At 36.8% G+C, this 16,934-nt stretch overlaps 1 protein-coding gene across 1 annotated transcript; it reads left to right on the top strand.

Annotated features, from left to right (window-relative positions):
• The first annotated feature begins 5,216 nt into the window (after positions 1-5,216).
• LOC137623118 (2-hydroxy-3-oxopropionate reductase-like) lies at positions 5,217-16,536 on the top strand. Its single transcript, XM_068353789.1, has 8 exons — positions 5,217-5,298; positions 5,845-6,035; positions 8,802-8,954; positions 11,066-11,184; positions 11,335-11,481; positions 12,350-12,470; positions 14,032-14,216; positions 15,451-16,536. Exons 2-8 carry the CDS (start codon positions 5,873-5,875, stop codon positions 15,664-15,666), a joined length of 1,104 nt encoding a protein of 367 aa, XP_068209890.1. The 5' UTR covers positions 5,217-5,298; positions 5,845-5,872; the 3' UTR covers positions 15,667-16,536.
• Positions 16,537-16,934: the final 398 nt, after the last annotated feature.

Below are 16,934 nucleotides of genomic sequence, written 5' to 3' on the forward strand. Positions count from 1 at the left end.
TTAATATCTAAATATTTAGAAGTCATTTTTGACGGATTGGGTACACTATAGTCCATTTTTTTAGCGAGGCATATTTGCACCTACTCGCAGCGGTGCTCTTTTAGCTCGGAGAAGTTTCCTGATCGGTGATTGGTTGAACAAGATAATTCTAACCAATCAGAGAGCAGGAAACTTTTCCGCGCTAAAAGGGCACCGCTGCGAGTCAGTGCAAATGCGCCTCATTAAAAAAAAAATAGTATATGAGTCTATTCTAATGTTGTTACTGATCTTAAGACATCTTATCTTTTTAATTTATTATATCTTATATAGTTTAGTTATTTCCTTTTATATTCTTTATACTCCACTTCTTATATGGTTTATCTATTACCTTATTTTCTTTCTTCATTGGGCTATTTTTCCCAGTTGGAGCCCTTGGGTTTATAGGATCCTGCTTTTCCACCTAGGTTTATAGCTTCATCATCATCATCATCATCTCCTCCTACGCTTATTGACGCAAAGGGCCTCGGCTAGATTTCACCAGTCGTCTCTATCTTGAGCTTATAAATCAATACTTCTCTATTCATCACCTATTTCACGTTTCATAGTCCTCACCCACATAGGCCTGGGTCTTCCAACTCTTCTAGTGCCTTGTGGAGCCCAATTGAAAGTTTGGTGAACTAATATCTCTTGGGGAGTGCGAAGAGCATGTCCAAACCATCTCCATCTACTCACCATGATCTCATCCACATATGGCACTCGAGAAATCTGTTATAGTTTCATTTCTAATTATGTCTTACCATTTAACTGTAGCTTAGCTAGTAGTAATAATAGAATATTGCCCTAAATGAGCTACACAACAAAATATAAGCTATTACTTGCCTGTTCAGACTCCCCAGAAGAAACTGTCTCACTACCCAGATAAGACTGTGTCTTGCATAGAACGTCCAGTGTATGTGTGTGTGTGTGTGCGTGTGTTTGCAGCCTATCACAAGTGTCTGCTTTCATATCTAAGCCACTTGAGTTTATTAGGGAATATCACACAATTGGTGCTCGTTTTCTTATCTTATATTTAAGATGATGGGAGATTGATATATCTCAATATGCATTTAGAATAAAATAACTGATAATAAAAGTTCAAACTTGCAGCAAATGTTTTTATGTTGAACAGGTGGACATAAGTTTCTTTTTATAGTTTATATGAGAATTATCTTTTTTAATGTTGTTACTGTTTTTAAAATATTTTAATTTTTCATTAGTTCTAATATCAATTACTTCCTTATTTCCTTTCCTCACTGGGCTATTTTTCTTTTTTGGAGCTCATGAGCTTATAGCATCTTGCTTTACCAACTAGGGTTGTAGTTTGGCTAGTAATAATAATAATAATAACAATAATAATAATAATAATAATTTACAGGATGCTGTGGCCTGATTGGTAACGTCTCTGCCTGGTGTTTGCCGGTCGGGGGTTCGAGTCCCGCTCAGACGCGTTAGTGCCATTAGTGTCTGCAACCTTACCATCCTTGTGAGCTAAGGTTGGGGGGTTTGGGGGAGCCTATAGGTCTATCTGCTGAGTCATCAGCAGCCACTGCCTGGCCCTCCCTGGTCCTAGCTTGGGTGGAGAGGAGGCTTGGGCGCTGATCATCTAATATATGGTCAGTCTCTAGGGCAATGTCCTGATTGCTAGGGCAATGTCACTGACCCTTGCCTCTGCCATTCATGAGTGACCTTTAAACCTTTAATAATAATGTCACAAAGGTTATATAAGACCTTCATCCTTTCTTCTTCCTTGTCTAATTTGGACAAGATATTCTTCGTTGTAACCGTCATTATCCGTCTCGTCTTAAATAGAGATAAAATTCAGGCCGTAGAACATCATCATGATTGTACATACTAGAAGTTAGGTTGGTTAAGAATTCCGTAATATCTAACAGAGCAACTTGTCATGACTGCACACTAACTTGGGAGATTTGCCTAAAAGAAGGAGGTTAGAGATAGGCTTAGCAAAATGTCACAGAGATTTGCTTAGCAGAAGGATGTCACAGAGATTTGCCTTGTAGAAGGATGTCACAGAGATTTGCCTAGCAGAACGATGTCGCAGAGATTTGCCTAGCGAAAGGATGTCACAGAGATTTGCCTAGCAGAACGATGTCGCAGAAGTTTGTCTAGCGAAAGGGTGTCACAGAGATTTGCCTAGCAGAAAGATGTTACAGGGATTTATTTAGCAGAAAATGGTTACAGAAATTTGTCTAGCAGAAGGATGTCACAAAAATTTGCCAAGCAAAAGGTCACAGAGTTTTACCTAGAAGAAAGATGTCACAGAGTTTTGCCTGGCAGAAGGGTGTCATAGATTTGTCTAGCAGAAAATGGTCACAGAGATTTGCCAATTAGGAAAAAATCAGAGATTTGTCTAGCAGAAAAATGTCACAGAGATTGGCCTAGCAGAAAAAGGTTACAGAAATTTGTCTAGCAGAAGGATGTCACAAAAATTTGCCTAGCAAAAGGTCACAGAGATTTGTCAAGCAGAAAAAGGTCACAGAGATTTGCCTAGCAGAAAAAGGTCACAGAGATTTGCCTAGCAGAAAAGAGTCACAGAGATTTGTCTAGCAGAAGGATGTCACAGAGTTTTGCCCAGCAGAAGGATGTCACAGAGATTTGCCTAGTAGAAAAAGGTTACAGAAATTTATCTAGAAAAATTTCAGAGATTTTCCTAGCAGAAGGATGTCACAGAGATTTGCCTAGCAGAAGGATGTCAAAGAGATTTGCCTAGCAGAAGGATGTCACAGAGATTTGCCTAGCAGAAGGATGTCACAGAGATTTGCCTAGCAGAAGGATGTCACAGAGATTTGCCTAGCAGAAGGATATCACAGAGATTTGTCAAGCAAAAGGTCACAAAGATTTGCCTAGCAGAAGGATTTCACAGAGATTTGCCTAGCAAAAGGTCACAGAGATTTTCCTAGCAGAAGGATGTCACAGAAATTTGTCTAGGAAAATGTCACAGAGATTTGCCTAGCAAAAGGATGTTACAGAGATTTGCCTAACAGAATGATGTCACAGAGATTTGCCTAGCAAAAGGCCACAGAGATTTGCCTAGCAAAAGGTCACAGAGATTTTCCTAGCAGAATGATGTCACAGAGATTTGCCTAGCAAAAGGCCACAGAGATTTGCCTAGCAGGTCACAGAGATCTGCCTAGTAGAAAAGGTCACAGAGATTTGCCTAGCAGAAGGATGTCATAGAGATTTGCCCAGCAGAAAAGGGTCTCAGAAATTAAAGAAAATATAGAGTTCTCTGAAGAGATGCTAATGAAATTACCTTCTCTGTTCTTATATCATGAATGTTTTCTGCCACAGTTTCTGTTTTTTTTTTTTCCCCTTGGATGAGGACAAATGGGAACCTTGATACTTAGTGACATATGTTACTCAAGATGCTCCTTTTTTTTTAACTCATGAGTACGAAAAAACATATGATAAAGAAAACATTACTGCCAAACCTTGCTGGTAACTGCCTAGTCAATCAAGATAAATGGAACATCATTTCTTCATGCTATATTTTGTAAATGTTAAATTCTCACGTTCTTGTATTATTAATTTAGTATAAACTGAAAAATATAGGGAATAATTGTGAAAATAGTTTAGGAATATAGACCTACAACTCCCAAGTCTTATCTTGTAACTAAGTGACAATTGTCTCTAAGTATAGGGATGGGAAAAAGCAGCTGATAGTTCTTTATATACTAAACGGACGATAATAGCACTGATATTCTAACTTATTTAGAAATATCGACTACAGAAGGCGTCACCCTTCCGTTACTAAGGACAACTATGGACAACTAATGACGTCACTGGTATTATGGCCTATGTCCGCTTTATGCTGTTATATTCTTCTTCTTTCGACCTTAATAGTCCCACTTTACGTTATAACAGAGTGACAGCTCTATAATTAACAGTAATAAAATTAGTATTGGAAAATATGTTAATATAACTCGAATACTAGGCGCATGATTTAAAATCAAATGCTAGGACCATGATTTGAAATCAAATGCTAAGCCTATGATTTGAAATAAAATACTAGACCCATGATTTGAAATAAAATAATAGGCCCATGATTTGAAATTAGACACTAGGCTCATAATTTGAAATCAAATGCTAAGCCTATGATTTGAAATCAAATGCTAAGCCTATGATTTGAAATCAAATGCTAAGCCTATGATTTGAAATCAAATGCTAAGCCTATGATTTGAAATCAAATGCTAAGCCTATGATTTGAAATCAGATACTAGGCCCATAATTTGAAATCAAATACTATACCCATGATTTGAAATCAAATACTAGGCCCATGACTTTAAATCAGATGCTAAGCCTATGATTTGAAATCAAATGCTAAGCCTATGATTTGAAATAAAATACTAGACCCATGATTAGAAATAAAATAATAGGCCCATGATTTGAAATTAGACACTAGGCTCATAATTTGAAATCAGATACTAGGCCCATGATTTGAAACAAAATACTAGGCCCATGATTTCAAATTAAATACTAGTCCATGATTTGAAATCAAATACTAGGCCCATGACTTAAAATCAGATGCTAGGCCCATGATTTGAAATCAAATGCTAGGCCCATGATTCTAAATCAGATACTAGGCCTATGATTTGAATTTAAATACTAGGCCCATGATTTCAAATCAAATACTAGGCCCATGATTTGAAATAAGATACTAGGCCTATGATTTGAATTTAAATACTAGGCCCATGAGTTGAAATCAAATACTAGGCCCATGATTTGAAATCAGATACTAGGCCTATGATTTGAATTTAAATACTAGGCCCATGATTTGAGATCAAATACTAGGCCCATGATTTGAAATCAGATATTAGGCCCATGAGTTGAAATCGGATAGTAGGCCCATAATTCTAAATCAAATGCTAGGCCCATGATTTGAAATTAAATACTAGTCCATGATTTGAAATCAAATACTAGGCCCATGATTTGAAATCAAATACTAAGCCCATGCTTTGAAATCAAACGCTAAGGTTAATGATTTAAAATCAGATACTAGGCCTAGTATCCATTTTCTAACCCTGAAATGGATATTTTTTTTTTTTTCAATAGCATAAGTAAGATTATATGACCCAACACACATTTAGTTTTCCATGCGGTATTGATAACGACAAAAAATCTCCCACGGCTATTCAAGGCGTGATTATGAAATCTTAACAGGTGTTTTTTTTTTCTTTCTTTTTTTCTTTTTGACTGATCACGAACTCTTTTTCCTTAACACAAGTCATAGGTAGTCTGGTCCCCGAGTTGTCCGGTGCAAAGGTAAGCTAAGTTTTTTAAATGTATATTTACAGACGCATATATATATAAATATAAATATATATATATATATATATATATATATATATATATATATATATATATATATATATATATATATATATAAAACATTATCATCAGCCGTAGCTAGTCCACTGCAGAACAAAGGCCTCAGATATGTCCTTCCTCTCTCGTATGTTTATGGTCTTTCTTTGCAAGTTTATTACCACAATTTTTTAGCTCGTCAATCCATTGTCTTCTCTTCCTTTCCCTGTTTCTTTTGCAATCTCTAGGGACCCATTCTGTTATTCTTAATTTTCATCTGTGATCTGTGCTTCTCATTATATATATATATATATATATATATATATATATATATATATATATATATATATATATATACATATACACAATGCCTTCTATCAAAGGCATCCTCTTCCACCAAACCAGGCAGTTAGCGCTTGAGATACATTGATATGAAAACTAAAAGATTTTGTGCTGAAAACTTCCCTATTATGCTATCACAACGATCATTTAAATTCCTTCTAGGATCTTCTAGGCTCATTCAACTGCAACGATGCTTCGTATATTGGCTAGAAGGATAAGTGGGCTGCAAGGAGGGAGCTTTGCAGGACACCATTCTAGCGAACTTCAGCTGCGTATCCTGAATAGGCCTATCCGTGAACTCTCAACTGCCACGAAGGATACCAAAGTCGGCGTTATTGGTTGCGGACAAGTTGGTATGTTTAAACTCTGTGTTCTTTTATTCATTCTGTTTTAATTTCATGTTTTTATTCGTTCGTTTTCTGTACAAGTATGAAAACTTTGTTCTTTTTGGTTTAATTTGTCTTGATTTCATGTTTTCATTCGTTCGTTTTCTGTACAAGTATGAAAACTTTGTTCTTTTTGGTTTAATTTGTCTTCATTTCACGTTTTCATTCGTTCGTTTTCTGTACAAGTATGAAAACTTTGTTCTTTTTGGTATAATTTGTCTTAATTTCATGTTTTCATTCGTTCGTTTTCTGTACAAGTATGAAAACTTTGTTCTTTTTGTTTTAATTTGTCTTATTTTCGTGTTTTTATACGTTCGTTTTCTGTAAAAGTATGAAAACTTTGTTCTTTTTGTTTTAATTTGTCTTGATTTCACGTTTTCATTCGTTCGTTTTCTGTACAAGTATGAAAACTTTGTTCTTTTTGGTTTAATTTGTCTTGATTTCACGTTTTCATTCGTTCGTTTTCTGTACAAGTATGAAAACTTTGTTCTTTTTGGTTTAATTTGTCTTCATTTCACGTTTTCATTCGTTCGTTTTCTGTACAAGTATGAAAACTTTATTCTTTTAGGTTTAATTTGTCTTATTTTCACGTTTTCATTCGTTCGTTTTCTGTACAAGTATGAAAACTTTGTTCTTTTTGGTTTAATTTGTCTTCATTTCACGTTTTCATTCGTTCGTTTTCTGTACAAGTATGAAAACTTTGTTCTTTTTGGTTTAATTTGTCTTGATTTCACGTTTTCATTCGTTCGTTTTCTGTACAAGTATGAAAACTTTGTTCTTTTTGGTATAATTTGTCTTAATTTCACGTTTTCATTCGTTCGTTTTCTGTACAAGTATGAAAACTTTGTTCTTTTTTGTTTTATTTTATCTTAATTTCATGTTTTCATTCGTTCGTTTTCTGTACAAGTATGAAAACTTTGTTCTTTTTGGTTTAATTTGTCTTAATTTCATGTTTTCATTCGTTCGTTTTCTGTACAAATATGAAAACTTTGTTCTTTTTGGTTTAATTGGTCTTAATTTCATGTTTTCATTCGTTCGTTTTCTGTACAAGTATGAAAACTTTGTTCTTTTTGGTTTAATTTGTCTTAATTTCATGTTTTCATTCGTTCGTTTTCTGTATATGTATGAAAACTTTGTTCTTTTTGGTTTAATTTGTCTTATTTTCGTGTTTTTATTCGTTCGTTTTCTGTACAATTATGAAAACTTTGTTCTTTTTGTTTTATTCTGTTTTAATTTCATGTTTTTATTCGTTTGTTTTCTGTTCAAGTATGAAAACTTTGTTCTTTTTGGTTTAATTTGTCTTAATTTCATGTTTTCATTCGTTCATTTTCTGTACAAGTATGAAAACTTTGTTCTTTTTGTTTTAATTTGTCTTAATTTCATGTTTTCATTCGTTCGTTTTCTGTACAAGTATGAAAACTTTGTTCTTTTTGGTTTAATTTGTCTTAACTTCATGTTTTCATTCGTTCGTTTTCTGTACAAGTATGAAAACTTTGTTCTTTTTGTTTTAATTTGTCTTAATTTCATGTTTTTATACGTTCGTTTTCTGTACAAGTATGAAAACTTTGTTCTTTTTGGTTTAATTTGTCTTAACTTCATGTTTTCATTCGTTCGTTTTCTGTACAAGTATGAAAACTTTGTTCTTTTTGTTTTAATTTGTCTTATTTTCGTGTTTTCATTCGTTCGTTTTCTGTACAAGTATGAAAACTTTGTTCTTTTTGGTTTAATTTGTCTTAATTTCATGTTTTCATTCGTTCGTTTTCTGTACAAGTATGAAAACTTTGTTCTTTTTGGTTTAATTTGTCTTAATTTCATGTTTTCATTCGTTCGTTTTCTGTACAAGTATGAAAACTTTGTTCTTTTTGTTTTAATTTGTCTTATTTTCGTGTTTTCATTCGTTCGTTTTCTGTACACGTATGAAGTTTCCCTGAACAAAAGGTTCACTGAATAGTTAATGTTTTACTCAAGCTGACAAGCAGTTGAATCGGTGGAATTTCAGAAGTTCAAATTTGCAGAGAATGTTTTTATGTTGAACAGGCTGACATAACTCCTTTTTTATAGTTTATTTATTAAATGTCTACTTTAATGTTGTTATTGAAATAAGTTATTTTCATTGTTCATTACTTGTAGTTTATATATTTCCTTATTTCCTTTCCTCACTGGGTTATTTTACCCTGTTGGAGCCCTTGGGCATAGCATCCTGCTTTTCCAATTAGGGGTTGTAGCTTAGCTAGTAACAAAGATAATAATTCTATTATCAATCTCTTTTTGATAGATTGTCAGATTATATGAAAAGAAAAAAACAGCAAGTTTATCTCAGAGCTGATGATATAGTGTTAAAAGTATTGGAACAACATATCTGAACTTTGATTAAAATATAAAAGGTTTGTCAAAATAGACTCTACAAAAAGCTTTAGTACAAGTTCTAAGTTTATATAATTATTAGAGATTAAAGTAATTTTTAGAAACTCAGCTATATTTATCCTGTAACGTAGAATCTAAAACTATAGTCAATTCTTTTTAGTTAGGCAGATTTGCATCGACTTGCAAGGGTGCCCTTTTAGCTCGGAAAAGTTAACTGATCGCTGATTGGTTGGACAAGATAATTCTGACCAAGCATAGAGCAGGAAACTTTTCCGAGCTAAAAGGGCACCGCTGCGAGTCGGTGCAAATGCCCCTCATTAAAAAAATTGAGTATATATCTTCGTATTTTTCTTCTTCTTCCAAAAACAGGCAACGCCGTTTGCCACAACCTAACTCGGAAGGGCTACAACGTGGTAGCTGCCTGCGACGTTGATGCGTCCAAACTGGATGCCATTCCTTCGTCCATCGAGCGCCTAGGGACGCCTGCAGAGATAGTGAAGGCCTCGGAAGTCATCGTCACTTGTAAGACTATTTGATTGTTACCCCTTTGAGACTTCATTTCCTAACCTTCAATTTCACATGCAGTGCGTTGCATCCCGGGGCTGAATGGCACCCCGGCCCCAGTGATTCACTTTATGTCTCAAATCTTATGAATTTGAAGCCTATTTAACATCTCTTGTATCCAGTCAAAATCAATTAATGTCTGTTAGATTTCACAGTATAGGCCTAAGCCTGTAAGCTACCTCGCACGGGTCGCATCCCAGCGCTGAAAGACACCCTAGCCCCAGTGATTGGCCTTATATCTCAAATATTATGAATTTGAAGTCTCTTTAACATTTCTTGTATCCTATAAAAAATAAATTGATATCTGTTAGATTTCACAGTATAGGCCTAAGCCTGTAGGCTACCTCTCACTAAACTATCTATCTGTCAACCATGGCACTTCCCCTAATTTTGGGGTATAGCCAACATCAAAGGAAACAAACGGGGATTTTTTTTTACTCCTTGCTTGAAGAGGGATTCAGCTGAGTTTGGTTGATACTGCTAGGGTGCCACAGCCCACCCTCCCAAGTCTTCCACCTCAAATGAAGCTTCATATTCTGAATCTTCTACTGCCGCTACCTCAGCGGTCACCATAAGGTGACCCAAGGTAGCAGCAGATCCTATTGGAACTACTTCCATCCGTCCACCCAAACCCTGGCCTTCCTCTTGCGCTTCTCCCATCAACTCGTGCAATAATCACCTTCAACAGATGAAAATTTTCCATCCACTCTACATGGCCAAACCACCTCAACACACTCATATCCTTTCTAGCTGTTAATTCATTCCTCGCACCCTTTCTCACCCTCACTACTTCGTTCCTAACCCTATCCAACTGAGATACAGAAACCATATTCCTCAGACACTTCATCTCGAACACATTCCATTTCAATCTCTCTGTCACTTTCATTCTCGCCACATCTCCGAACAATACATTATCTTGTCCAACCAATCAGCGATCAGGAAACTTTTCCGAGCTAATAGGGCACCGCTGCGAGTCGGTGCAAATCTGCCTCGCTAAAGAAAATCGACTATAGTTGGTAAAAGGAGATAGTTCTTGTCCGAGTAACTTCTTCATAAAATAACACCTGATTATTGAGGATTAAGGATCAGTTTGCATTGTGTATGATGCATATAATTCCAATGTCAGCGTTGATGAAAAAACTCTGATTCTTATATTATTTCTAAAGTGGTACCTTTGTTTTCACTCGATAATATTTTTCAACTGGCTATAAAATTAGAGTAGAAAAACAAGAGAGAAAATTGATGTGCAGTAAATTTCTGTTTTACAGAGGACGAGTCATCACTATGCTTCCTCATTAAAGCTAGCCTCGAGACCCATCTAGCCGGCATGTGGCATGCAGAATTTTTCCTAAATTCCATTCACCCAATCCCTTGACTTCCCCTCTCTCTCCTTCTCTCACAAGACTGGTTTCGCCTCTTGGAGTGCTCAAGGCTACCTGCCCCCCTCCCACCCCCTGACAATTTAGGAAATACTTTACAACAACCAGTCTAGAAGAATATCGTGGTGTCCTTACTGCACTGTAATTGTTCAGTGGCCACTTTCCTCTTTGTAAGGGTAGAAGAGACTCTTTAGCTATGGTAAGCAGCTCTTCTAGGTGAAGGACACTCCAAAATCAAAACTTTGTTCTCTAATCTTGGGTAGTGCCATAGCCTCTGTACCATGGTCTTCCACTGTCCAGGGTTAGAGTTCTCTTGCTTGAGGGTACAATCGGGCCACTATTCCATCTTATTTCTCTTCCTCTTGTTTTGTTAAAGTTTTTATAGTTTATATAGGAGATATTAATTTTAATCTCGTTGCTCTTCTTAAAATATCTTATTTTTTTTTTGTTTCCTTTCCTCACTGAGCTAGTTTCCCTGTTGGAGCCCCTGGGCTTAGCATCCTGCTTTTCCAATTAGGGTTGTAGCTTAGCAAGTAATAATAATAATAATAATAATAATAATATATCTCACTTTTCTAAAGTAGAAAAACATTGTTTTACAGTAGTGAATTTAATCTGTACCACTTTTTAACCCCAAATACCCATATTCAATGACTGAGTAACGAGAGAATTTTTGTTCCGAAACACAAGGTCTCCCGAAACCGCCACACGTGCGAGCAGTGGCGGAAGGAGCCGATGGAATTTTGGGCACTTTGAAGAAAGGACAAGTCTGGATTGATCACTCTACGACAGAGTATGAGCAGACTGAGGTATGTTCTCTCTTTCTCTCCCTGCTAAGGCTGTTGTTATCAATATGTCAAATAATACTAATATTTGCTATATATTTTTCAATATGATGGTTTACAATCTCGAGGGACTCCATCTAGACGGGGAAGGAAACTTCGTTTCTTCTTTCACAGATCTATATGCAAGAAGTGAAGAAGATAGGAGGCCATATGCTAGAGTCCCCCATCACAGGTGGATTAGAAGCTCTTCAGAAAGGGCAGATGATCGCGTTGGTCGGTGGCGACAAATCTGTAGTCGACGCCATGCAGCCCCTTTTCGATGTGAGTTTTAACCTATGTAAACTACGTCTATTTCTATGTATACGTATCATACAAACTATCTATGTCTATTTCTATATATATTCCTCTCCTTCTTCTTCTTTGTCTGCATCTTTTCCCACCTTTATGTGGGGTCGATGTTTCTGGCCTGCGTTTACCATCTTCCTCTGTCCCACACTTCATCACCGGTTAATCCATTTGATCGAAGGTCATCCTTGATACAGTCCATCCACCTTCGCTTTGGTCTCCCTCTCCTTCTCGTTCCCTGTACCTCCACTGTACCTGTACCATAGGATTTTTCATCTTATTGGGTCTACCTGCAGAAGGGCATATAGCATTTGAATACTATAAGTCGAGGCTCATCACCTAGCATATTGATAAATTCAGCAGTCTCATGTGGATATGTATATGTATATGTATATGTAATAGATATTAGATATATATGGACATGAGTGTGAGACAGCCTCTCATATTGTGAAACTTCATTTCAATGTATCATTTACAAGAGGAGTGATGTTGCAGGCCCTTTCCCTCACATACATAGAATTCCAGTATACAGTCAATACATAAAAGAAAATCTAGAACACATAAGTCAATAAGCAATATCTAAAACAACTTATAATTTTAGTAAATTTGTCTATTTTTTCATTTAACCAACTAAACTCAATTTTTTTTAATGAGGCGCATTTGCGCTGACTCACAGCGGTGCCCTTTAAGCTCGGAAAAGTTTCCTGCTATCTGATTGATTAAAATTATCTTGTCCAACCAATCAGCAATCAGGAAACTTTTCCGAGTTAAAAGGGCACCCTTGCGAGTCTGTGCAAATCTGCCTCACTAAAATGAATTGACTATAGTTATTCATTTGTTTTAGGCTTCGTATTCGAGAACCTTCTACGTCGGAGACACAGTAGGCGCAGCCATGGTAATCAAGGTGATGTCGAATTCGCTTTGCTGTGTCCACGTGATTGCCATGGGGGAGGCTCTCATGATGGGTGTGTATTTATAGGCCTGTTCTTAAAGATGGCATGCCATAGGTCTGTTATAACAGTCATTATTAATTTCTAATTCTACAAATCATGTCTAATGTGGTTTAAATTTCTATCTTAGGCACCAACTATAGCCTACCCTTCTTCTTTTCAACCGTTATCCCTATGTTAAGTGGCCGGTTACCTGATGCGCCTTCTCCAATACGTTCTATCAAAGGCATCCCCCTCCACCAAATCTCTTCTCTCCATATCATCCTTCACCTTATGTTGCCATCTAATTCTCTGCCTCCCTCTTGATCTTCTCCCCATAAAAGTTCCTCCCAAGCCCTCCTCACTCCCTCCCCACCATCCATTCTCAACACGTGGCCACACCATCTCAGTCGTGACACTCTTACCACCTCTCTAATCTTTACTACGCCTGCCATTCTTCTTATTTCATCATTTTCCCACTATACGCATATGTTGTATGTTAAAAAAACGGAACTATTTACTCAGGTCGTCAGTCATTCACCAGCTAATGCTATCTTGCCTCAGTATCTTTCTGTAGGTGAATCTTTCTTTCTCTGCATTCTATAAGTTCTCCAAAGATTCTCTGTATATATTTTGATAAAGAATTCCTTTACTTCGCTAATGAATTCAAAAGATTCGGGAACATATCTTTTCAATTTATTGAAATCATAATTTAAATTCTCCCAAATAAAAATGACATCAAATATCCTTAAAACTTATAATGTAAACCGACTCACCGCTTCATTGTCACTCTGTCTCTCTACTGCCTGCAGTGTGCATATAATAATGTACCATACACCGTAACAAAGATGCTTTGCAATGTCCATTTGAACCACATCTACACTGACCTACCCCAAACTACCTTTCCAACCTAATTAACTTCATTGCTCTAATTTTCACCTTGTTCAAAAGGACAAATCATTTGGGTGAACACTAGGAGAGCTTTTCCTAAACCTATAATCTTGATGAACTACTACTGCTGCTACTACTACCTTCTTCTTCTTCTTCTTCTTCTTCTTTAGATTGCACAGAACTTACCTCCAGACGGGGGCTCTTAAACTAAGAGTACCAACCCTCAATACTACTACTACTACTACTACTACTACCTTCTTCTTCTTCTTCTTTAGATTGCACAGAGTTACCTCCAGACGGGGCTCTTAAACTAAGAGTCCCAGTCCCCAATACTACTACTACTACTGCTACTACCTTCTTCTTCTTCTTCTTCTTTAGAGTGCCCAGAGCTACCTCTGGACGGGGGCTCTTAGACTAAGAGTCCCAGCCCCAAATACTACTACTACTACTACTACCTTCTTCTTCTTCTTCTTCTTCTTCTTTTGATTGCCCAGAGCTTACCTCCAGACAGGGACACTTAAACTAAGAGTCCCAGTCCCCAATACTACTACTACTACTACTACTACTGTATCTCCATCAAGTATTGGTGTTCCTGTCTTGCTCCTTATATCAACCCACTTCCATCTTTCCCCATCAACTACCAGACCTCTCTGATTACTCGTGACTCATTACTACTAACTCTTTAACAACAATAAATATCTTTCAGGCAAACGAGCTAACATAGATCTAAAGACGTTCTGGGAAGGGATACGTCTGAGTGTAGGCAACAGCTACGTCTGGGAAACGGCTGCCCCAGTCATCTTCAACGGAGGAAGCTACGACCCTGGATTCTCTCTCTCCCTCCAAAATAAAGACCTGCAGTTAGGCTATGACATGGCCAGGAAGTTTAAGGTAGGGTCAGAGGGCTAAAGGGAGTTATTATTATTATTATTATTATTATTATTATTATAACTATAGTCCATTTCTTTTAGCGAGTCATATTTGCACCGACTCGCAACGGTGCCCTTTTAGCTCGAAAAAGTATCCTGATCGCTGATTGGTTAGATTTATCTTGGTCTAACCAATCAGCGATCAGGAAACTTTTCCGAACTAAAAGGGCACCGCTGCGAGTCGGTGCAAATATGACTCGCTTAAAGAAATGGACTATAGCTTAGTTACAGCCCCATCTGGAAAAGCAGGATGCTATAAGCCCAAGGGCTCCACCAGGGAAAATATTTCAGCGAGGAAAGGAGATAAGGAAACGTATGATACTGAGATTGATATTGAAAGGCAATAAGGTCATTATGGGAAGCAGCTCTTGTAGGAGAACACTCCCAAATCAAACCATTGTTCTCTAGTCTTGGGTAATGCCATAGCCTCTGTACCATGGTCTTCCACTGTCTTAGATTGGAGTTCTCTTGCTTGAAGGTACACTCATGGAGACTATTCTATCAGTTTCAATATTTCATTTCCTCACTGGGTTATTTCCCTGTTGGAGCCCTTAGGCCTATAGCATCCCACTTTTCCAACTGGGGTTTTAGCTTAGCTAATGATAATAATAATAATAATAATAATAATAATAATAATAATAATAATGGCTTTCTTTTCCTTACTGGACTATTTTCCCTGTTGGAGCCCCTGGTCTTATATCAGCATACTTTTCCAACTAGGGTTACAGCTTAGCAAGTAATAATAATAATAATATTAATAATAATAATAATAATAATAATAATTGTCTTTTCCTCGCTGGGCTATTTGGCTATTTTCCCCGTTGGGGCCCTTGGGTTTATAGCATCCTGCTTTTCCAACTAGGGTTTTAGCTTGGTTAGTAACAACAACAACAACAACAACAACAACAGTAATAATAATGAAAATAATAATAATAATAATAATAATAATAATAATAATGGCTGTCCTTTCCTCAAAGGACTATTTTCCCCGTTGGACCCATTGGGCTTATAGCACCCTGCTTTTACAACTAGGGTTGTAGCTTAGCAAGTAATAACAATAATAGAAATAATGGCTATTAAAATTACCTGCCCAAAATAAGTAATAAAAAATGCATAATCCAATGTAGGCCTACTGTCAAGCTGTAATGGCGCTGGGTGGGACACTACCGAAATATTACCTTCAATCTCCCTCGCAGGTTCCAATGGAAATGCACCAGATGGCGCTGGGCATCTATCGCAGGGCCGAATACCAATACGGAGAGGAAGCCGGCTGCTACATCCCTCCGAAGGGCCTAGAAGACGCCCTTGGGGAAAGCCTCCAAATACCCGGGTTCGAGAAGTGGGGATACAATATTGTGGTCGAGGAAGGATCCCTTAATATTAGGCACGAAGGGCTTCAGCAAGACGAATAAAATTATGACCTTGTGCTTCTATAGTTTTATATACTGCTGCTATGGCTTTATAAGTTATTGTTTCCATCAGTTATGGGTAGTTCGATGAGAAAGAGCCCGTGCTGGTATAAAGGTAGCTTATCTAAAACAAATGTCATATCCATACTCTCTCTCTCTCTCTCTCTCTCTCTCTCTCTCTCTCTCTCTCTCTCTCTCTCTCTCTCTCTCTCTCTCTCTCTCTCTTGTTCTTCTTCTTCTTCTTCTTCTTTCCCACCGTTATCCCTACAGTAAGGGGTCGGTTGCCTGATGCGCCCTCTCCAGTGCCTTCTTATCTTCTTTATCTTCTTCTTTTTCTCCGTTTTCTGTACATTAAACGGTCGGTTGCCTGATGCGAACTCTACAGTGGCTTCCATCAAAGTCATCCTCTTCTACCAAACCTCTTCTCTCCATATCATCCTTCAACTTATCTCGTCATCTAATTCTCTGCCTCTAAGAGATTCCTCTCATCCCCTCCCCACCCACCCATCCTCAACACATGCCCACACCATCTCAGTCATGACACTCTAATCTTTACTGTAATCTTTACTGTATCTGTCATTTTATTATTTTATCTTTTTCCAATCTTTCAAGCTGTGATATTCCCATGATCCACGTCAGCGTTTTCTTACACGGACCAATGATAACGCAAAATGTTTCGAGAAAATATTGATTTTTCTCATTTTCTGAGTGGCATGATAGTGTAGTTTTAATGGTTACAATGTAATCTGTATGAATATTCATGCTTTTCAGCTTAAAAAGAAACAAAGGAAGAACAGATTTTGTGGGTTATGCAATGAGAAATCGGCTTGGTTTGACATACTGCAACATGGAATTTAAAAAAGAAAAAGAAAAGAGGCTAAATGTTAATACCATTATTATACCTTGTATCTTAAGAAAATTGATAATTGTAATGCATTTTACAATATGATAATAACATCTATAGAACTTCTTAAAGAAAACTTGGACCATAAATGGCAAAACTTAATCACTTAATTATCAACAATAAAATCGTTTTTAGAGGGAAGACTCCAACATGGCTTCAATCTTATTCAGTTGTGTCATGACGTCATATCTAGACAAAGTTCCAGTTTTTTTTCTTTTTCATTCTTTGTAGATTTAGCTCATACAAGAAGTTATATTGTATTATAAAAGAGGGAAAATAAATTTATATTGGTAAAATATCATAATATATAATCAAATATAATGATATAGATTCAATTTCGTTTTGTTTCTCTTCCTCATTCTTTATA

Source organism: Palaemon carinicauda, chromosome 30 (genome assembly GCF_036898095.1).
Source record: "Palaemon carinicauda isolate YSFRI2023 chromosome 30, ASM3689809v2, whole genome shotgun sequence".
Lineage (NCBI taxonomy): Eukaryota > Metazoa > Arthropoda > Malacostraca > Decapoda > Palaemonidae > Palaemon > Palaemon carinicauda.